A 23,538-nucleotide genomic window follows, 5' to 3' on the forward strand; every position below is an offset into this window, starting at 1 on the left:
GGAGGCTGAGGCAGAATTGCTTGAACCCAGGAGGTGGAGGTTGCAGTGAGCCAAGATCGCACCACTGCACTCCAGCCTGGGCGACAGAGTGAGACTGCGTCTCAAAAAAAAAAAAAAAAAAAAAAGATTTAAACCCAAATACCCAAATATATGGTAATTGCATTAAATGTAAATGGTATAAATGGACTAAATATTCAAATTAAAAACAAAGATTGTCAAGTGGATAAAAATTATTTTGTAGAAGAATATTAATAAGGATGCTTTTGGTTTAAGTAATAAAATTCCCATCTGTGACAGGCTTGAAACACTATAAGAGCTTTACTGTTCACTGGAGGTTCTTGGTGCCACCAGTGCTGTGACTTAGTTTCTCTGCTGTTCTTCTAGCTGAGAGGTCTCATTTTATTGACCTTGTCCTCCAGTTGACTTTTCTTAGGGGAACAGGATGGCTTCTACTAGCCCCCAGGGCTGCATGCATCCTCATTCACATGCAGGGGGGCAGAGTCATCAAACAGAACTGCCAGGAATCTGTCTAATTAAGCCAGCTTGCCTTACATGTCTCTCTCTGAGCGATTCACTGTGGCACTATATCTGGAGAGATGAGAACATGCTGATTGGTTCAGGCCTTCCACAGCCCACCCTGGGGTGGGATTAATAAGAACAACAATCATAGCAAACAGTTATGTAGTGCCTGCTGTATGCCAGATTCTGTTCTAGGTACTTAATATATGGTACATTAACCCATTTTAACTTCATAAACTGTGGCACAAAGAAGCTAAGTCACTTGGCTTAGACAAGGTCACACAGTAAGTGGCAAAATCAAGATTCAAACCTAGTCTTCTGGCTTCAAAATCTATACTCTTATCTGTGATGCTATACTCTCTCTCAAGATCCATAGCTAGATATAGGAAATATGGGACCCTACTAGGGAGGGAAAAGGAGGGCGTGAATCCTAGGTGTTACAGAATGAATATTACTGTCCCCCTCTCAAATTCATATGTTGAAACCCTAACACCCAGTGTGGCTGTGTTTGGAGATGAGGCCTCTAAGGAAGTAATTAAAGTTAAATGAGGTCATAAGGGTGGAGCCCTGATCAGATAGGAGTAGTATGCTTTTAAGAAGAGACACCAGCCTGGGCAGTGGCTCACGCCTATATTCCCAACACTTTGGGAGGCCAAGGCAGAAGGATTGCTTGAGCCCAAGAGTTCAAAACCAGCCTGGGAAACATAGTGAGACCTCATCTCTAAAAAATAAAAAATTAGCCAAGTATGGTGGTACACATCTGTAGTCCTTCCTAGCTACTTGGGAGGCTGAGGCGGGAGGATTGTTTGAGTCCAGGAACTTGAGGCTGCAGTGTGCTATGATCGCACCACGGCACTCCAGCCTGGATGACAGCAGAGCAAGACCCTGTCTCAAAAAAAAAAAAAAAAAAAAGAGAGAGACATCAGAGAGCTCACTCTACTTTCTCCGTGCCCACACTGAGGAAAGGCCATGTGAGGACATCGTGAGAAGGCTGCTGTCTCCAAGCCAGGAAGAGAGCCCTTACCAGAAACCAAATTCACTGGCAACTTGATCTTGGACTTCTTGCCTCTGGAATTGTGAGAAAATACATTTCAGTTGTTTAAGCCACCTAGTCTATGGTATTTTGTTATAGCAGCCGGAACTGACTAGTACACTGGGGAAGCCATCAGCTGCAGCTGCCCTAAATCGCTTAATGATGTGGAGCAGTGTCTGGGTCAGCAGTGCCTTCCAAGTCTAATAGAGCTGGCCTTGCATCCTGACTGTCCCATTTCACAGCTGCATGACCTTGGGCAAGTCCCTTACTCTTCATCTGGAAATGGGTTTAGCAATACTGGCATGGAAAGAGCCTAGCACTGTACCTGGCACATAATGGGCACTCCATCAACTTTGGTATCATGGTATGTTACTAAATGAAAAAAGCAGAGTATCAGAAAGTATGAGCCGGGTGTGATGGCAAGCACCTGTTGTCCTGGCTACTCAGGAGGCTGAGGTGGAGGATCCCATGAGGCCAGGAGGTCAAGACGGCAGTGAACTATGATCACGCCAGTGTACCCTGGCCTGGGCAACAGAATGAGACCCTGTCTCTAAAAGAAAAAGAAAGAAAAGAAAATACATGTATTGCCCTGCTTTTTTGTCAAAAAATATATATAGATGCATAGAAAATACTGACGAGGTTTATGTCCTCATGTCTGTGATGGTGCTCTCTGGCTGCTAGCCTTATAGGTGATATCTGTTTTCTAATTCTTGCCTAGGTACACCTTCTGATTTTTTCTACAATAAATATGTGTGAATTTGCTAGCAGTAAGAGAGTCTGAGGGAAAAGCTGGCCCCTGGCTGTGTTTATTTACACACACCATACACCTGCCCCCACATGTGTGACCCGCCCTGGGCTGCTCACTCTGGCCCTGGACCGGGCTGGAGCTATGGGCTGGCTCGGGTGTCTCCGCGGCGCCGTCCTGAGGTGAGCCTGCTCAGGTTTCACTGGCCCGAGTCCCCGTAAGTCTAGCTTAGCTTTGAAGGGGGAATTTATGGGATTCTTGCAGTCTGGGATAAGAGGTGGTGGGAGGCATAAGCCCGGCGTGAGGCCGCGAGCGTCAGGCCTGCCGTTCTGGAGGCCCCTGCTGAGGTTACGGCCCCCCTGATGGCCGTGAATGCCCCAAGGCGGCTCCAGGCAAGCAGCAGGTCTCAGCTAACCCGGTCCACCGGGCTGTCCACCTTCCTGCTGCTCCTCTTTCAGAAGCCCATCTCCCTGCTGGTCTCTGGGCTTCTGGATTTTGTGAGGAGGGAAAAGAGGGAGTGACGAGGCAGCCCAGAGAGCAGAAAGGGTTAGGAGATGAACGCTGCTCGGGCTCTGTCTCTGCTGTGTGTCCTGCGGTGAGCTGCTCACCCGCCCTGGACCTAGGAAGTGGGAAGCACTATGTCTCCTGCCTGTGATTCCTGGGGTGCCCCTCCTGCCAGGGCCTGACCTGTGGGAAGCCCAGCAGAGCACTCTTGGGGCACAGAGGGCAAAGCTAGGCTCAGAGAGGGGGCTGCCGCGCCCATGCTCAGCCTCCTGGGGAAGGGCTGCTGGCATGACTCCGTTGGCCTAGGGCTGCTCTTCCGTGGCGGCTGATGCCCACTGCCCAGGAAAATAGGTCTACCCCAGGGGCTGTTGACCATGTCTCTCTGCCTGTCCGGACAGCAGCAGAGGGGCCTTTATCAAAGTGCTGCCTGTGCCAGGCACCATGCCAGAGACTCCATGTACATTACCTCACTTAATCCTAAGAGCCAGCCATCCCCTGGAGCTGGGATTCTTATCCTCATTTTATAGATGAAGAAACTGAGGCTCAGAAGGGTGAGGTGACTGTCTAGGGTCAAATAGCTAGAAAGTTAATGGTGGAGCAGGACTTCAACCTAGGTATGTGTGTGACAAAGCTTGTTCCGCTCCCCTAAGTCACAGTGTCTGGCATATAGTAGGCACAAAAGTAAACTTGAGACAGGCCTCCCAGCCACCTACCCTCCCAGAATTTCTAAGCACTTGCTGTGGGCCTGACTATGCTGGGAATGAGGGAATGAGAGGGCACATGCCTGGGGGGCCCAGGTGTCTAGAGAACGCACTCACTGTGTGACTAGGACAAGTCCTTTCTTCAATCCGGGCCCCTGTTTTCCCTTCAATATGTGAAGCAAGTTGGACAAAATCATGCTGAGGGCCACACTGACATTCAGCAGCTCTGGGGCTCCAAGATCCTTGTCCTGAAGGATTTCTCAGGCTCGTAGGGGAGGTAGGACTTTCATTGCACCGAAAGCATCTGTGTGGCAGTAGAGAGTACTATAGTGATGTTGTGAAGATTTAGAGAAAAACCATGGGAAGGATTTGGCACGTGCTGGATGTGCAGAAGGCGCACCTAAGTGGCAGCTATTCCCAGGGACTGCCGAGGCCGGGGAGCTCAGGCAGTGGAGGAGGCCAGGAGGGAAGGCAGGAGACCAAGCACCATTCCAGGAGGAGGTGTGCTTCTGCTGGGCTCTGAGGGCCCAGAGGGGTTTGGAAGGGTCAGGCCACCCTGATGGGATGCCAAGGATGTGTGCCTCAGAGCAGCGAAGCATCATGGATGTGTGAGGTCACACCAGATGGACAGGGGAGTCTAGGTTGTAGTGGCCCCAGAGCCAGGCTGAAGGCACTTCCATTCACTGAATGCCCACCAGGAGCCAGGCCTGCGTTCAGTATTTGACAGTGATTTCACACCCTCAGCTCCACCCTGTAAAATCCTCCCCATTTTACAGATGCAGGGAAAAGTATGCTCATTTCAGATGTTGAATCCTGTCTCTCTCACTGCTGCATGAGATCGGGGGTTGGCAGATTAACAGCCTAGGAGCCAGCAATCTGTTTTTCTAAATAAAGTTTTATTGGAACACAGTCCCACTCATTTGTGTGTGTGTGTGTGTATATATATACACACACACACACACACACATATATATATTTTTTAATGGTACAAGGGCAGAGTTGAGTAGTTGTGGCAGGGACTATATACCCACAAAGCCTAAATCATTTACTTTTTTGCCCTTTACAGAAAAAGCTTGCTGACTAGATGGCTGAGTCAGGCAAGTCTAAGCCTTATACTTGCTGTGTGAGCTTGGGCAAATCACCTGCCCTCTCTGAGCTTGCCCAGTCAACTCCTGAGGGTTGTAATGAAGCTCACAGGTGATGGATGCAAAAATGTTTTGTAAACTGTAAAGTGCAGTGCCCTATCACCAGCCCAGTGCCTGATAGACAATAAAGTCTGCTTGTGGTTAAAACAAGAAGGTGGTCATGATGTAGGCCTGCCTGGACCCAGCTGCTGGATGCTTCCGGGACTGCAAGGAGGCAGCCTCTGGGTCTTAGATGCTGAATGCATCATTGTCCACTCTCACGCAGACTTGGCAGGGTTCAGCATAAATTAAAATTCTTGTGGGGAGTCACCTTATATGTGGTGCCACTTTATAGCCAAGTCATTATGGTAATTTGCAAAGCTCTCTGGTGTGTAACTAGAGCTGTTTGCTTCAGATTTGTTGGCTGTGACCTCATTTAGGCTGCGCCATCCTGCATGTACTGAACCCCAAGTCTTGGGGGTTTGTCCTTCTGAGTCTGGCCTTAGAGTCATCCAGACCTGCCCTTTCTGGGGACAACATGTTTCCCTTACAGGTCCCCATCTCCCTGCCCCAGGCTCAAGGAGAAATAAAAGAAATAATTATCATCACATTACTTTTTAAGCACTAACTGTGAGCTAGGCCTCATGCCAAATGCATTGTGTTCATATTCTCATTTGTCACCTCAACGTTGTGGGTTAGGTGTTAGCACCATTTTACAGATAAGAACATTGAGGCTTGATGAGAAAACCAAACCAAATTCTTACCTAGCTTAAAAAGTGCCAACCCAGGCCCTGCTATGGATTTGCTGTGTGGCTGGGGCAGGCCCTTTCCTTCTCTGAGCCTTAGCTTCTTATCTATTAATGAAATAGATGGTCAGCCAGTCCCAACTCTGACATTCTAGGATTTCTCACTAACTTGTAAAAGTAAACACAGGACTCCATCACCCTGTAAGTCTCCAAAGGAGCTTCATTTGCATGGGGAAAGCCAGGCCCAAGGTTGGCTCTTGGCCCCCTGTGGCACAGAGTGAGACATGGTTGCGGGTGCCAACCTCTTTCTAGGGCACCCCTGCTCCCCCGGCTTTTCCAGGGAAGGATCCATCCATCCATGCTCTCTGGAGATGGAGAGTGAACAGGAGTGGACCTCCTCCATCTGGGTCTTGTGAAGTCACTGGGGACAGGGAGGCAAGACAACAGACAGGAGGCAGTGCCTACATCTTTCCTGGCAGACATGGGACCGTGATGGGTAGCGATGAGAGTCCCCGCATCTTTCCAGTGACAGCAGCATTTCTGGGACACGTGTTTGCAGTGTTGGGTTTAAATTCCAGTCTCTGAGACAGCAGGTATCCCGGGGCAGAGTCTAGGCTTTGAAAGACCAACTTTGGGCCACGACTATGCCAGCAATTACTGTATGACCTTGGGTGACCACTTGCTGGCCCTGGTGCTCAGTGTCCCTCTGCAAAGTTGGGAGGTTGATGTTTCCACCCAGAGCGCTGTGAGGGTCCCAGCAGACAAGGGCTTGAATGAGCCTAGAGCACTAAGTGGCACCATACTATGACTTGAGTGGCGCCTTCCTCCTTCCCTCCCTCCCAAAGCTGGTTTTCTTTATTTACTGCAGGAAAACCTTTTACTGTATCCAGAGGAGAAGAAGCTAACAGGCCTCAATAGTTTGTTGGGTAAAGACTATTTCTTCCTGTAGAAGTGATGGGTTTGATCTCCACTCAGTCCCTTCTTCCCTGTGTGACCTTGGCAAACTGCTTTGACCATTCTGAGCCTTTGTGTCCTCATCTGTCGATGGAGTGGGCTTACCCTCCTGGCAGAATTATTGCAAAGATTAAAGCTTAGACATCATTATGATGGTTTTACTTTTTACTTTCCCAGAGGCTCTCCAACATGACCCTCATTGGAGTCAAAGGTGGGGACACTTATTAGGGGTCTCTGGTTATTCAGCAGTTGGCCAAGAGGCAGCAGGATGTGGGCTTTGAAGTCTGGGAGATCTAGGTTTGAACTGTGGCCCTGCTTCTTACAGACCCCCAAGCCTGCTCAAAGGCACAGAATCTCTCTCCAAACCTTGCCTTTCTCATCTGGAAAATGGCTGTCCTGCCCCTGCCCCACAGGGATGGACCCTTGAAGGTCTTGATGAGTGAGGGCTTGGTAGGTGCTGGCTGTCCACCCTTTCTAGGGCCTGCCTTCCTTCACTGCACACAGCCTCCTAAGTGCAGGAGGGGAGGAGTAACCCAAGGCCCCAGAGGGGCCTGGTGAGTCCTGGAAGGAAGCTCTGAACGGCACCCCCTGTTAGAGACCCTGGGAGAAAGACCCTGGTGAAACTGCTCCGTGTGATGATTAAGCTCTCTCTGCTCCAAATGCTATTAATGGTCATAAAATTATCCACAGTTTTCTGAGGCCCAGTCCCAGGGTTTGCCTCAATGGGACAATAAAATTGCATGCAGAAACGATTTGGAAAAGGCAAAGACGGCCAAGCAGAGACGGAGTTAAATGAGCGGCAGCCTGCTCTCATTAACTCAGGCCATTCACATTTGTTACCAGGGATTTCATTTTAATTAAAAAACAACCCAGTTATTAAAACATAAGCTTGTGAGGGGCTGGCCAGGCAGCAGCCAGGGCCAGTGGGAACAAGCGTTGCTCGCAGCAGGACGGGCCAGGACTGGGGCTGGGGCTGGGAAGGTAGCGTGGGAGCAGATGTTTGCCGAGTCCTCTCCACGGGCTCGCGTGTGGCTGGGAACCTGGAGGCTCCCATATGAGCACCTCACCTGCCCTGGGACCTTGTGAGCGTTGCATGCTCATCCAGAGACTGGAACGTGCTCGGCAAGCAAATGCCTGGTGCCTGTCCAGAGCTATGGCACATGGCTAGTTAGCACTGAGTGCCCGGCCTCAGCATGGGGATAATTGTGTGCCAAAGGAACTGCCTTGAGGGTGGGCTAGAATTAGGGTTGAGGGACAGGGATCCTCGGGGGTGGACTCTCTAAAAGGCTTCTTATTACATAGCGATTAAGACGTGGGGTTTGGGTCTGACAGATCTGATCCGGAAATCCAACTCAGAGGCTTCCTAGCTGTGTGTTCTTGGGTGAGTAATTGAACCTCCCCACGCCTCTGTTTTGTCCTCTGTAAAATGAGGATAGTGAGACTCAGGCCTCCCTTGGACAGCAGTGGGGATGCTCAAGTGTGACAGTGGTGTGTGTCCCCAGCCCTGGTCCTGCACAGGCTGCTCGGCAGATGCTGCTCTTGCTGATGTCCTTTTCCTCATGGTAAGGAGTCAGTCATGTTCCAGGACCAGGTTTTTTTCACGTCTTAATGGTTTATCTTTCTCAGTGTTGGCCATACTTGGGCCTATCAATCATGTTTTATTGTATCTGCAAGGCACTTTGTAATTGTCGAAGTGCTGTTTAACAATAAGAACAATTTTCTTTCTTGGTGCATCCACTAGGTTTCAGCACCATGCTAGAGACTTTGTGCCCCTGCTCTCAGAGGCTCACAGCATCACTGGGGAACGGGTGAGATCCCCTTACACAGGGGAAACAGGGTCTGGCCTGCGCAGGGATTTGTCTGAGTTATGGAATTGGTTTGGGGCAGAGTAGGGGCTCACATCGAGGTCTGTCAGCCCCCAAAATTCATGTCCTTTCCTCCCTAGCTTTGCTCTGTGAGTGACAGGACAGAAAGCGTAAGAAAATGGAGTTTGGAGGTGTATATCCCTCATCCATAGATGAGAAAACTGAGGCCCAGAGAGGGGAAGGAGCTTAGAACAAGCACGCCTGACTCTTGTTACACTTTCTGTGGTTTTTCAGCACTTTCACATCAACTGCTTCAGCTAATCTTCCTAGAAACCCACTAGCAGGGCGAGGCAGGGCATGAGGCAGGCTGTGGAAGAATCAGGCGATAGCGAGGTACAATTGCACACTGTGTTTCTATGGTGTAACACAATTTGGGAGACAATGTAGACTGAGCTTTTGTGTTAACTGTACCAGATGCTGTTTAGTGAGCACGTACTCCTTGACATTCACATGTCAGTACCGCTACCTCCAGCCTGTGGGCAGCAGCGCAGCTGAGCAGCCACCTGCCCCAGCTGGTGTTCTCACACCTTGCCTCATGAGCACCGTGTGGTTAATGTGAGGATAATACACTGTACGTTCCAAGAGACTCGGAGTTTCTCTTGTTTACCAGTGTTTCCTGCACCTAGAACAGTGTTTGTACATAGGAGGTATCCAGTGTTCATGTAACAGTCATTTAACCACCGGAGACCCAGCATCCCCATCTGAGAATGGAGGATTTTATTATTGATCCTGCTGGTGGTTGTGGGAATTAGATGAGGTATCCTGGTACCTTGCATGCAGCAGGGATGCAGTGAGTGTTGGCTCTGGGTGCCCTGTCCCTTGCTGTACCCCAGGGACTGCCCTCTCCCCACACCCCTCTGCAGGCTGTTCCCACTCACTGTGTCCCTCTCTCCCTGTCTTTCTCTGCCTAGTGAATGGGAGCTACGGCCACTGTACCCCGGGCTCAGAGAAGAGCCTGCTGGACCTGGACCTTGCTGAGGGCCCTGGCCCCACCTGCTGCCAGGGCCTGTTTCTCCCTGCAGGAAGCCCGCCGCCCCAGGCTCACCCCCAAGCTTGTGAGAGGCTGCTGCATTTCCCCCACCCTAACAGGTAGGTGCGGGCAGCTGCTTTCTGTGGACACTCCCAGGAGGCCCCAGGACCATGGGCCTCAGGCCTCACCTCCTCTGTTTAGCTGGGGGGACACATGGGGAAATGGAGGCACGAGGGGCCCATAGCTCAGAAGCAGCTACCTGGCCTAGATCCTGCACCTTCTGCTTTGTCTTCTGAGAGACACAAGATGGTTCTGTTGAGGTGTTTCCCTGCTGAACAAGCAGACGAAGCTTTTCACAGGAATCAATCATTTCAGAAGAGGAAGATTCATGGGTAGGTTGGGGAAGGAAAGCCCAGCTCAGAGTTTATACAGTGTCAAACCCTGAACTGCTGATAGGGCAGAGAGGGATTCCTCCCACATACCATCTGTGCCCCAGGAGACCATGGCCCACAGAGCCCTGCTGGGTAGCTGTCCACTCAGTGCTTGCACACTTCCAGTGCCGGCCACCCTGTCTCATTAGGGTGTGCATTGGGCTGACGCCCGCCTCCTACAGCTTCTCCTGGGGTCTCAGTTGTGCCTTTGTCTTAGTCTATTTTCTGTTACATATTGACAGAATACCTGGCACTGGGTAATTTATAAAGAAAAGGAATTTATGTCTTACATTTTTGGAGGCTAAGTCCAATATTGAGGGTTTGCATCTGGTGAGGCCCTTCTTGCTGGCTGGGCCTCTGCAGAGTCCCGAGGTGGCACAGGGCATTACCTGGTGAGGGGGCTGAACACGCTAGCTCGGGTCTCTCTCGTCTTATAAAGGCACCAGTCCCACTCCCATGATCATCCATTAACCCGTGAACAGATTCATCCATACATGAGGCAGAGCCTTCATGACCCAACCCAGTCACCTTTTAAAGGCCCCACCTCTCAACACTGCCACATTTGGGATTAAGTTTCAGCATGAATTTGGGAGGGAACAGATATTCAAACCATAGCAGCCTTGGTGCCCTCTGGTTTGCTGACAGCCAGGTCAGTCACAGACAGGCCTCTGTGCACACCAGCTCAGCCCCAGGCCCCTCACCCACTGCCTGGGGCTGCTGGCCTGAGGCCTGCTTCACAGACCAGAGATTCTAAACATTTGCCCAGTTGCCGGTTTGCAGTTTATTCCTTCACCAGCCATTTGTCAAGTGCCTGTCATGTGCCAGGCACTGTGGTCGGTGCTGGGAGCATCTTGGTGAAGGAAGCAAAGATCTCTCCTGATGGAGTTTACGTTCTCGTGAGAGCTCCACAGTGGATAAATTCCTAAATAGAAGGATGCTGTTCTTCCCAAGTGCAACCATTTTCCTTTGAGAATTTAGATTCCTTCTGGCTTCCTTTGATATTAGTAAAACTTCTGATTTTAGGTGTGTATTCGTTTGTTTAGGCTGCCATAGCAAATGCCATGGACTAGGTGGTTTAAACAACAGAATTGTGCTTTCTCACCATTCTGGAGGCTAGAAGTGCAGGACTGATGTGCCAGCAGGTTTGGTTTCTTCTGAGGCCTCTCTCCTTAGCTCGCAGATGACCGCCTTGTCACTGAGTACTCACGTGGCCATCCCTCGGCCTGTGCCCTAATTCCTCCTTTTTTTTTTTTTTGAGACAGGGTCTGACTCTGTCACCCAGGCTGGAGTGCAGTGGCACAATGTTGGCTCGCTGCAGCCTCCACCTCCCAGGCTCAAGTGATCCTGCCACCTCAGCCACTCCAGCAGCTGGGACTACAGGCGTGTGCCACCACGCCTGGCTAATTTTTTATAGAGACGGGGTTTCACCATGTTGGCCAGGCTGGTCTCGAACTCCTGGGCTCAAGCAATTCACCTGCCTCAGCCTCCCAAAGTGCTGGGATTACAGGCGTGAGCCACCGTGCCCGGCCCTCATTTCTTATAAGAACACCTGTCCTATCAGAGTAGGCCCTCAACCTTATAACCTTGTTTAGCCTTAATTATTTATTTAAAGGCTCTGTCTCCAAACACAGTCAAACTGGATGTTAGGGCTTCAATATATAAATTTTGGGGGGACACACATCAGTCCATAGCAAGGAGCAAGCGTCTTATAGTTTTTGAGCCGTGCATTGTTTGGTGATAGTCAAATGCATTTATCTGCTGGATTCTTCTCTGGAGGCTCCCCAGTGGTATCCAATTTCCCTGGTGAAATTCATTCTATTATCTCTCAGGGTAGAAGCTGTGCTAACCTAGGAAAAGCTAAGGAAGAGGATTTTTTTTTCTTTTGCTAGAGACAGTCAGAAATATCATTTGTCATTTTGAATATCATTTTGACAATTTATGGCACAGGAGAGTCTGTGTGTAGAATTCTACGCCGGCATCAGTCTAAGTTGCTGTGCCCCCACACCCTCCCTATTAAAGTGGTTGAATTGGAGCTGACACTTTCAGACTCGCTCATTTTCCTAAAGAAAAACAGACCCCCAGCCCCTATGCCACACCTGATCCGAATTCCGTGCCTTCCCCCAACCGCCCGATGGCCTTGTGTTTGGGGCCCCTTCTCTCCACTCTCGGTGCCTGCCCCTCCCAATCTCAGGACCTTGCAACTAGCGCCTGGGCTCCTGCGCCAGCCGCCTCCTTGCCTCCAGCCTAACTCTCTAATACTAATAAAAGCCTCGGTTTCCTGAGTGACTCCTTTGGGTGCACATTCTTGTATTCAGTCCTCATGGTCCCAGGAGGCCCAGATCCTACGGCTAATAAAAAACGATGGTGGTATGCTTACTGTGCACTACACCCCAGGCCAAGCACTTTTTTTTTTTTTCTGAGTCTCGCTGTGTCGCCCAGGCTGGAGTGCAATGGCGCCATCTCGGCTCACTGCAAGCTCCGCCTCCCGGGTTCACGCCATTCTCCTGCCTCAGCCTCCCGAGTAGCTGGAACTGCAGGCGCCTGCCACCACACCTGGCTAATTTTCTGTAGTTGTTTTTTTTTTTTTTTTTTTTTTTTAGTAGAGACAGGGTTTCACCAGGCCAAGCACTTTTTATGCATTAATGCTCTCAACCCCCAACTGCCGTTGAGTGGGGAAACTGAGGCTAGAGAGGCTACATAACTAGTTCAGTTCACCAGAACTCTACCTACCCCTCAGCAGAATGTAAATGTTCTCTCAGGGGACCGGTCCACAGACTCCCCTATTGGAAGGGGAGCTGCCCAAGGTCAGGGACCTGGTCTTCCCACTTCTTCAGCATCACCCAGCGCAGAGTGAAAAGCCTGTTGAGTGAAATCACTGACTTTCCATTCAGACTGCAGTTCCTGAGCCCTCAGAGACATGCGATCTGAGATCCCTGCCTCTCCCCTGAGTCTCTGCTGGAGAAACACTGATTATCCCAATCTCAGCAGCTCCCTTCCAGGGAGCCCTGTCCCTTCCCGGGAGCCCTGTCCCTTCCCCTCCCCTCCTGTACCTCATGACTGGAACTCGGGCTGCTCCAGTTGCAGGGAGCCAGAGATGGAGGGGCTGGAGCTGCAAGGCCATCTTGGGAAACCGAGGGACAGGTGATGACCCCACAGCTCTGGCTGCAGAGAGCCCCAAGACAGTGGTGGTGAACGGCGATAAGAGCTCCCCTCACCCTGCCATCCCCTTCGCAGAGGGCTGTCACGGGGCCATCTCACTCGATCTGGCAGCCATCCTCTGAGGTAGAGAGACTTAGCCCTCATTTTACAGGCAAGGAAACTGAGGTTCAGATGGGATGAGGTGGCGTGGGGTGTCCTAGCCAGACTTCAGGCATAGCACCAGGCTCCCTGTTCTGCCTAGCCAGCCAGGGGGGCGTCCTAACTCTCAGCCCTGCCTCACTTTCCTGACCTTTCCCCTTTTCAGAGTGCTCTGGTGACAGGTAGGCCCTGCCGTCTCTCTCTGCACCTTACCTGGTCCCCCCACTCAGAATGGTGGAAGCTTCAGTGCAGGAATCCCCTTGTGTTATTTAAGCCTGGCCTCCTGCGCAGTGGTGGAGGGAATGTTCCACATGTGGGAGAGGCCCTCTGGGCACCTGTGTACCACCTATGTGGTGAAGACAGCCACCTGGCAAACCCCAGCCGTGCCCACATACACCACCCTTGCTCTCATGGGGAGGATCCTCCTGATGTCCCAGAGGAGGAGAGAGACCCAGGATGGCAAAGGACCTTGCCCATGTTTGCACGGCTGGATGTGGCTGAGCCTGATCTCAAACCCACATGCTCCCATGGGCTGCCCTGCCTGGCCTGCCCCATGGCTTTTCCCCAAAATCGCAGTTTCATGCGGTCACATTGTGAGGGCCTGAAACCCTGGGACCCCTCAGAAGCTTTTCCTCAGTTCCTCCTGAGACACCCCCACCAGGACTGCACTTCAGACTCCCCCATGCACTGACATTAACAGTGGAAAGGCCAGGCTGCTTGGGGCGAAGTGTCATACAATTAGCATTTATAGAAGTTAAGCTAGATTACAAAAATTAAGAAAGATTTAAAGGACATGTAAGTGGAATTTAATATACCCTGGACCTGGGTGTTCCTCAAAATGCCAGCCTCAGCCTTCTTCCTGGAGAACTCACTAGAAGGCCACGGAGAGGGAGCAGGGCAGCCCCCTGGGAGGCAGGATGGCGTGGCATCCAGGGCTGGGTGGGGGTGCTGAGCTTTGGTAAAACGATGCAAGGTCCTCCTTCCTGGTGTTCTCACCACATTCACCCTGGAGTGCATGTTATGACCTTGGCTCCCTGCAGCCTCAACCTCCTGGGCTCAAGCAATCCTCCTACCTCAGCCTCCCAAGTAGCTGGGACTACAGGTGCACACCACCACACCTGGTTAATTTGTAAATATTTTTGTAGAGATGGAGTCTCACTATGTAGCCCAAGCTGGTCTTGAACACTCCTGGACTCAAGCAGTCCTCTTGCCTTGCCTTCCCAAAGTGCTGGGATTATAGGCATGAGCCATTGTGCCTGGCCTCCTGCCTCTTCTTTCCCTCCCCAGCCCTTCTCTTCCTCTCTCTCCCCATTTTCCTTTACACTCTGCTTGTTTTCCAGACAACCAGTCTGTAGGTGCTCTTTCTCTGCCTCCAGCCCCTCAGCCTCTGCCTCCTGCCCTGGGCTTGTCCATCCCTTGGTCCTCAGCTTCCCTGTCTGCCCCCACCTGAGCCTTCCCTCTGTGGCGAGCCCAGCCTCTCATGACCTCTCTGGCCACTGTCTTCCAGGTCACCTAGACCCCAGGCCACCTATGTCAACGGCAGCCTCCCAACCACACAACACATCAAACAGGAGTCCTTGCCCGACTACCAAGCCATGGCAGAGGCCCGCACATCCCTGTCTGCCCACTGTCGGGGCCCGCCGGCCACTGGCCTGCACCCAGACCTGGACCTCCCGGGCCGAAGCCTCGCCACCCCTGCGCCTTCCTGCTACCTTCTGGGCAGCGAACCCAGCTCTGGCCTGGGCCTCCAGCCCGAGGCCCACCTCCCCGAGGGTAGCCTGAAGCGCTGCTGCCTCTTGGGCCTACCCCCCACCTCCCCAGCCTCCTCCTCACCCTGTGCCTCCTCCGACGTCACCTCCATCATCCGCTCCTCCCAGACGTCTCTGGTCACCTGTGTAAATGGACTCCGGAGCCCCCCTCTGGCGGGAGATCTGGGGGGCCCTTCCAAGCGGGCCCGGCCTGGCCCTGCATCGACGGACAGCCATGAGGGCAGCTTGCAACTTGAAGCCTGCCGGAAGGCGAGCTTCCTGAAGCAGGAACCCGCGGATGAGTTTTCAGAGCTCTTTGGACCTCACCAGCAAGGCCTGCCGCCCCCCTATCCCCTGTCTCAGTTGCCGCCTGGCCCAAGCCTTGGAGGCCTGGGGCTGGGCCTGGCAGGCAGGGTGGTGGCCGGGCGGCAGGCGTGCCGCTGGGTGGACTGCTGTGCAGCCTATGAGCAGCAGGAGGAGCTGGTGCGGCACATCGAGAAGAGCCACATCGACCAGCGCAAGGGCGAGGACTTCACCTGCTTCTGGGCTGGTTGCGTGCGCCGCTACAAGCCCTTCAACGCCCGCTACAAGCTGCTCATCCACATGCGAGTGCACTCGGGCGAGAAGCCCAACAAGTGCATGGTGAGTTCCCACCGGCCGCCAGGCCTCACCCCAGCCCCTCTGGCAGAGCAGCACTCACCCCAGTGCCCCAGGAGAGGCCGCCTGGGACTCCTTCCTCTGGGCTGGCTGAGATCCCTGTGGTTGAGGAGGAAAGGACCCATGCTGTGGATGTGGCCTCTGGTCAAGACGGTCAGTGCCCCTGTCACTGGGAACCGTGGCAGAGGGGCCCTCATACTCACTAGGTGCCCAGTCCCCCACCCTGAGGCATTAGATATATCTTAGCACGCCACAGGGCCCGGGGCTGTGTGCACATGCGATTGGAAAAACAGGCGTGGCCAGCCTCTTCTTTCATGTGTTTGTGCTCCATGTCCCATCTGCTGGTGGCCAAATGAGATGTGGAGAACATACTCTCCTCCAGCGCTGGGCCCTCACCGCCACCCATCCCAGTGAGGTTCCCTGGGCCTTCTAGTGCTGCCTACAGCCTTGGCTTCCACCAAGGAACAATGGGGCCTAACAGGCACCCGGCTCGAGAGCTGCGGGTCCCCAGGGCAGGGTTTGGGCTGGGGCCCAGGGTTACTAGCTAAGGCCCTGGGTAGTACCAGTAGCGTTCTTCCTGGAGTTGAGACAGGTTTCTGGCACTAGCATTATGTGTACATGCGCACGTGCACACACACATGCATGCACGCGTGCACACACACGCGCATATTAACTGTGAATACTCAGGCCTCCAGCCCTTGTGATGGGTCATTTCTGTGACAGGTCAATTCTGCCCCGTCTGTGGGGAATACTGTATCAGAGGCTAGGAGCACTCCCTGATACACTCAGCCTAACTGCTGTGCTACCTCCGAGGCACAGCCAGCCCACTAGGAGAGGTGCCTGCCCAGAAACGGCAGAGCTGGACCTCAGGGTGTGCTTGGTGTTGAGAAGCATGGGCCACCAGGGCCACTGCCCAGCCCGCCCAGCCATCAGGGCAGCAGCATGGCTGGTGTGCTGGGGCTGGTGCCATAGCTAAAGTCAAGCTGTTTCACACTTGGACTTGTGCAAGTGTCAAACACTGTCATTGGACACCCACTCATGGAGCACTTGGTCTGGGAAGGGGCATAGTGTCCCCATTCAGAGCCCAAGGTGACATTGTAGGGGCCAGGAAGGAGGCAGGACACATTGGCAGTCAGCAGCATAAACTCCGTCCTCCTGGGGCAAGGTGCTTGCCCTTGGGCCCCACCTACCTGTGGAGCTGGGAGCTGGGCGTCGGACAGGATCTGCTTCTGCAGCTTCAGGAGGCTGGGTCTTGAAGGAGGAGAAAGAGTTTGCTTTGTAAACAAGTGAGCAGCAGTGAATGGCCTGTGCCAAGGGGAGGCAGGAGGAGGGAGCTTGTGGTTAGCATTCTGGTGTGTGGAGCAGTGGTGGGGAGAGTGCATTGGACAGGCTGAGACTTTGACTTTATCTTGTGCCTTTGGGCTGAGAGGATGCTGGAAGGAGGCCTGGTGGCTGGGCCAGCCCCTGGTGATGCTCTGGCTTGTTTGGGGTCCTGTGACACATGCCCCTGCCTAGGAGTTGACCAATAGACAGCGTGCAGGCCAGGCCAGGGCTGCTGGGAGACAGCTGGGCCCCGATATCTCCCCGAGACCCTGGAGCTGACAGCTGCTGAGCCACAGTTCTCCTTCACATATTCTCTTTTATGGGTGAGTCTGTGGGTGCCTGTGGGGGCCGAGGTGGAGGCTCTGTGACCCGAAGGAACCTTGACAAGACTCCACAGGACACTGGCTTACACCTGGCTTCTGCCTGTGGTTAGTGGTCTTCTCACAGTGGGGCCTCTGTGGAATCACGGCATCCAGAAGAGTATCTGTGTTGGAAATTTGGGAAGTCAGAGAGGATCTAGCCCTTCCCCGCCCACTTTCTAGCTTGGGAAACAGGGCCCAGTGAGGGGTCAGAGGGGCCTGGGTTACTCAGTGCAGACTCAGGGTCTCTCTCTCTGCGGCCAGGCTGCCAGGATCTCACTTGATTCCACAGACTTCACAGGACACTGGCTTACACTGGCTGCGGCCTGGTTCTGGGGACCCAGACCTGGACCTCCCATGGCCCTTGCCCTGGGGACACTCATGCTCAGAGATGGGTGGGAGATGAGTGGCAGGTCCTGGGATGGAGTTTGCATAGTCCCAGGGAGGGAAGGCCCAGAAGGGCTTCATGGAGGAGGTGATATCAAGCTGTGTCTACACTCACCTATCAGTATTGTTTAATCCTTACAAGTCCTGTAAAACCAAGGGTTTTTACAAATGAAGAAACAAAGGTTGGGTGGGGTCTGGCTGGCCTTCCACTTGCTCCCATGAGAACACTTGGTCTTGCCTCTTCCAGGGTTTAGGATTGTGGTGATGATAATACCAGAAAGCAGCTTCCAAGTACAGACTGTGTGCAGGTGCTATTCTAAGTGACAACTCCACCTGGTCCTCAACACAATGCTGTGGGGTAGATACTGTGAACCCCCATTTTACAGATGAGGAAACTGAGGTTCAGGAAGGTTGCATAATTTGCCCCAGGTCACACAGCTAGTTGGAAACAATAACAACAGTTATAATAAGAATAGAGGCTAAGAATGATAATGGTAATAAAAATAACTTGCTAAGGGTTACACAGCTAGTAACCATTGGAATGGGACTCGAGCCTACATCTTTCCAAACTGCAATGCTCTTGTTTGTGTAGCTCTGCTAAACTGACTATTCTCTGGGCTCTTAGGGCCGGCCCCACTGGGTGTCACCATCTGGAGACAGCAGCAGTGATCTGGGCTTCGGAGGCTTGTCAGAGCCTCCCCTGGCCTCCTCTTGCCTGCGGTGGGGTGGGCGTGCTCCCCCTCCTCCATGATGCTGGCACAGTGGGTAACCCAGGGGAAGGGGTGGGCCTCAACCAGCACCCAGATAAGTAAAATCTCCCTTCCCTGTAAAATTATTAATTTTTCATGACAGGCCTCTGCTACCATGCACTGTAATAGACAAAGGAATTTTGGACCCAGAGCCTCTGGAGAACAGGAAATAGATGAGACATTTTGATTGAAGAGTAAATGGCCCACTAAAATAGCAGTTAATCCTTTTATTATCTTTCCAGCAGCCGTTTCCACAGTTCTTTCATGAGGTAAGCCTCCCCCATCCCATCCGACTGGAACACTCCCATTCTCGCAGCTGGCTTACATTTAGCCCGCGGAGCCTCTGCTCCGGCACCAGGCAGGCCTCAATGTGCTGAGAGGAGCCCAGCTCCCCTCTGCCTGAGCATCTTAGTCCTTAGGCCAGGCCTGGGACTAAGGACTTGCTGGACCCCCAAGGTCAATGGCATCATCCATCCCCCACCCTGCCCTCTGCACGGCCCATCCATGCTGTCCAGAGGAAGCTCCCTAATCTTTTTGCAATATCCTGTTATGTTTCTTACGTTGCCCGAGTTGTCTCAGCCTTATTAAATGTGGTGCTTCATCTGTGTTACGATAACAAGGTTACCCGTCCAACCCAAATACTGACGCGACGACTCCAAGACGTTAACTTTGAACAGATTAATTTCATGCTTTTTTAGGTTGGTTCTCCCAGACGGCCGGAATTCTGATTGTCTGCGACTGCAGAAATTAGCAGACTGTAGCTTGCTTTTCTCCACATCAAGAAGGAGAGAGGCAGAGTGAAAAAGGAAAAGTCATGACAATGCCCTTCTCTACCTTGGGTTTTATAAAACAACAATAGGCATGAGAAGAGTCCCTTACTTTGGTGAAGAGTTTTACCAAAGCTGTGAGCACAGTCCGGAAGGCATGTGCAGAGGTGAAAAGCCCAGGTCTGGAGTCCCACAGACCTGGGACCCAACCTGGTTTAGTCACTTGGCAGCTGTGTGACCTCGTGCTGGTGACTTACCCTTTCTGAACTACAGCATACTTGATTGTAAAATGGAGTAATAATAGTACTTGCCTTTTAGGGTTGTTGTGACTAGGGATAAGAGAGATGATGTAAGGGAGGGTGCTTGCTTCCCCATCACACTCCAGCATTGATCTCAGGTGATGTGTACAGTAGCCCTGGGGCTTAGGGCAGGGTTATTTACAGCTGATTTACAGATGAAGAAACTGTGGCTCAAAAGAGCCAGTTAATGGATGGCAGAGCCTGGACTTGAGACTGTAGCAGCCTCTGCTGTCAGTAGGGTGGGAAGGGCAGTATGTGGGTGGTTGCTTTGGGCAGGGCAGGCACTCTGTCCTTGCCATTCAATATCTACCAGGGATCCCTGATTCTTTGCATCTTGTTCATTGACAGTCATTTGCAGATCACCTTCTCTGAGTCAGACAGTGTCTGCTCAGGGGGCATGGAGCTAGGCTGGGGCAGCTGGACCTGTGGCATAGGAGGCCCATGCGTGTCCTCCCAGTCCTCATGAGCTGCTGGAGTCTCGGGCCGGGTTTTCATCCTGCCCAGCTTCCTCTGGCCACTGCAGCTGCACTGGCCACTGGTCTCCATTCCTTACGCCCCTCTCCACTGTTTGCCAGTCTGTCCCAGGTGCCTCTGAATCTAGGGCCAGAGAAATCAATCTGGTTGAAAGCTGAGTATTACGGATTGGCCTTAACTAGCCAAGGAACTCAGAACACAAGCCACCTGGCTGGACCTGCCGGGAGGGCCTTGCCCTCCTAGCCTGGGCCAAACTCACGGTCATTCCCCATAATCCTGGGGCTTCTGGCTTTCCCTTTTGCCTTGCCCCAAACCTTTACCCCCCTCCGCCAGCCCCTGAGAAACAAAATCCTGGGTGCTGGGAGGGGCGGGGGAGCTAAAGGGAGTTGCTCCTTACTGAGATTCAGAGATGGTTTTATCCTGGCTCAATGCAAGGCATTCCCTATCTGTTGTTTTGACCTCCTAGCTGGGCATGGTGGTACATGCCTGTAGCCCCAGCTACGTGGGAGGCTGAGGCAGGAGGATCACTTGGGCCAGGGAGTTTGAGGCTATAGTGAGCTATGATCACACCACTGCACTCCAGCCTGGGTGACAGAGCATGACCCTGTCTCAAAAACAAAAACCTCTGAGGCCCAGAGAGGCCAAATCACTTCTCAAGATCACACAGTCTGCCAAGTGGCAGGAGGTAGATACCAACCATATCTGCTGACCTGCCCAACCAGTGTTAACTGGAGAGAGGTTTGATTGGGGTTCTGGGCTCATATCCCATGGGATATCCTGAGGGAGAAGAGAATTAATATATTCTGAAACTTACCATGGCCAGCCATGAATTACCATGCCCATTTTACAGAAGAAGAAACTGTATGTTTCTGAAGTTCGCAGGCAAAATGGCTTGCTCTGTATGACCTGCCTCAGCTGCCTGGCCCATTCTAATGGGACACACCGCCTTCTACTCATCCACTTTTGCCCAACCTCTTCCTTCAGAAGAACAGTCACCTCTGTGCTTTTCAAATCACAGTGGGTGGAGTCCCTGTGCATCTGCTGCCTTCTGCCCCCTGCCCAACATCTTGAGACCAGCCCTGTGGGCTTGAGCATTTTAAGGCCAGCAGACACCCCTCACCCATTGCAACATCTGAAGCTCATCCCAGGGAATTACCCAGGACCCTGAAATGGATGAGTGGCAGGTCGGCCAGTTCATCCCATCACATACAGACAGAGAACAGGGAAGACAGACCCAGAGAGGGTGGTCAGGGGCCCAGGACTGCACAGCAAGTATGCATCAGTGGGCAGGGAAAGTTCCCTGAAGGGGCTGATAATCGAAAGTTGGGAAAGGTTTAGGCTGTGGGAAAGTGACCCTCCAATTAGGAATCATCCCCCTGAAACACTTGCCTCGCTTTGGTGTGCCAGGCCTCGTGCTAGGAGCTGGGGGTGCAGAGATGAAGATGTTGTGATGTGAGACTTCTGGCACTGTGGGAAGAACACTGCTTTTGAATCTTGTGATATTATTGCTGGGTGATGGAGACAGGGAGGGGAGCCAGGAGCTGAGGTTTTGCAGCCTGGCTTTATAAGCTTGGCCAGGTTGATCAAGTGGGACAAGATCATTATTGAGACGCTTGTCGGGCGATTTTCAGTTTATGTAGTGCTTCCACGTGCATGACCTCAGCCCTCAAAATATTCATGGAGACTGGAATTATGATCCCCATTTTATAGATGGGGAAAGGACAGTCCAGTTCTGGCCCAAGTTCAGGTCCCAAATGCATGGTGGGGTCAGATTTAAACCCAGGTCTCAGTCTGACTCCAGAGACTGTGTACTAGCCATGACCCCAAGCCACCTCCCAGGCACAGAATCATCAGTCTGTTTACAAACATTGAGAGAATATCCAGATCTGAAACTCATTCAGCAAGCTGTCACTGAGCACCTGCTGTGTGCCCCCTGGCTGGGCCCTGGGGTCACAGAAGGGAATCAAATCCTGCCTGGTCTCAAGGAGCCCTCAGTCGAGTGGGGAAGTCAATGGATATTGCATGTAACTATTTTTCTCAAGAAGCCAGCACCCAGTCACCTTGAGAGCCTGTTGCCTGCTGACTTGATGGGTTCTTTGTTCTGTCTTGGAGTAGAGAACACCTCATGGGTTGAAAAGTAAAACATTTCACTCTCATTAGAATAGTCGCCTGGAAACAAGCTCCCTTCCTGGAGGCTGGGGTTTCTGGTCAAATCAAAAAGCTGCCCTGGAGAATCCTGCTGTAAATGAGGCCAGAGAGGCCAAGTGGTCCCACCCACTCAAGCCACTAAGTCTATCCTCAACTTGCCTCAACTCAATCTGGGATTGGATGGATCTGGGAAGGAGAACTGTTTTGGGCAAAGTCAGCTTGCAAGTTGGCATCCAGAAGTGTCCTCGTTAATGATCCTTCCTGGGATCATGTCACTTCTCATGTCTACCCTCATTATTAGGTGGGGAAGCTGAAGCCCAGAGAGCAGGCACCATGGCCTCATGTCATCCGGTACATTAACAGCAGCCCAGGGATGCCTGCTTTATTTCTTCCTGCCCTGAAGCTTCCTCTCCTCCTGAATTCCTAGAGAGTCTGCATTCTCCAGGTCCTTTAAATCCTTTGGGTCTTGGCTTTTGCTGATCCCTTTGTCTAGAATGCCTTTCCTAGCCTGGCAAACTCCTATACATCCTTCACAACTCAGTTTAGTGCTCCCTCCTTAGCTCCCCCTTTCTCTGTGCCTCCTGTTCTCCCAGCATGTGTTGCACTGTGTGTAACAGTGGTTCCTAACATGGCCAAGTGTCTGGGGGACCACATGGCCCTTCAGTGCCTGGCCTGGCCTTTGTTATGGAGGAGCTGAGTCCCCTCCCTAGGACAGAGGCTCTGCCCTGTGATTATCTGTTCTCTCTGTTCCAAGGCTGTGTGAGGTTGCCCGGACCCTGTCTTCCTGAGTAGTTTCCTATGAAGTCACAACATTGGTGGGACCTTAAAGACTGTCACGTCTACCCTCTAATCTGGTGCTTGAAGTTTTTCTGCAAGAAAGCCTGAATTTGAAACCTAGCTTTGCCACCCCTCAGCCTGTGATCGTGTACAAGTATAGCTTGACTTCTATAAGCCTCGGTTTTCTTACCTATGAAATTGGGGTAATAGGACTGTTGTGAGGCTTTGATGAGAAACTAGACAATGGCACACAGTAAGTATATCAGAATGGTCCTGGCTGTTCTGGACAATTTGCATTTGCGAAAGAGAAAAGGGAAAGTCTAAAATGGATAGTGGCTGTTCAGTCACGAATGTCCCCAAAGAAACAGAAAAGGCTGTTGGAAGTCCCAGCTCTGCCATGGGCAGGCTCTGTGACCTTGGATGTGTCGCTTGGCTGTGCTGAGCCTGTTTCCTGCACTATGAAATGGGATAGTGCCTAGCAGTCAGAGTGCAGTAGACAGTGTTTAGTAGGGGCTCAACAGATGCCAATGTCCTTTCTTTTCTTGAGCCCGAGGTTTAGCTCCACAGATCTTGGCTTACATTGGGATGCTTTTCTTCCTCCCCTGTTTTGGAAAAGCAAACCCAGGGGGCTTGGGCTTAACAAGGAGAGGCTTCCTGGAAGCCAGTGTCCTTCCAGTTCTCAGGCCTTGCAATTAGGTCAGAGCCTCGTCCCCCACCAGCCACTGTGCGGAGGGGAGACTGAGTCCCCAGATGGAAATTACTTGCCTGGGGAAGGACAAGAGGGACTGGAGATAGATGGAGTTGGAGACTCATCCCAGCTCTGCTGCTCACTAGCCATGCAGCCTTGGACAAGACACTTCACTCCCAAGTCTGTTTTTGCATCTGTAAAATGGGAGCTGTGATGCTCACCCCAGAAGTTTCTGTAGGGGGTGGAGGGGCTGTGCTCTGTAACTGCAGAGTG

At 52.2% G+C, this 23,538-nt stretch overlaps 1 protein-coding gene across 3 annotated transcripts in view; it reads left to right on the forward strand.

The window, feature by feature from the left end:
• The window catches only part of GLIS1 (GLIS family zinc finger 1), a 236,260-nt gene that overhangs the window by 132,094 nt on the left and 80,628 nt on the right, over positions 1–23,538 (forward strand). For all 3 annotated transcript variants that reach the window (XM_009458124.5, XM_016918723.4, XM_016918718.4), the window contains exons 3-4: positions 9,103–9,280; positions 14,397–15,279. In XM_009458124.5, the coding sequence (XP_009456399.3) occupies positions 9,103–9,280; positions 14,397–15,279 (1,061 nt within the window). The remainder of the gene's footprint in view (positions 1–9,102; positions 9,281–14,396; positions 15,280–23,538) is intronic.

The sequence above is a fragment of the Pan troglodytes genome, chromosome 1, assembly GCF_028858775.2.
Source record: "Pan troglodytes isolate AG18354 chromosome 1, NHGRI_mPanTro3-v2.0_pri, whole genome shotgun sequence".
In the NCBI taxonomy this organism is placed as follows: Eukaryota; Metazoa; Chordata; class Mammalia; order Primates; family Hominidae; genus Pan; species Pan troglodytes.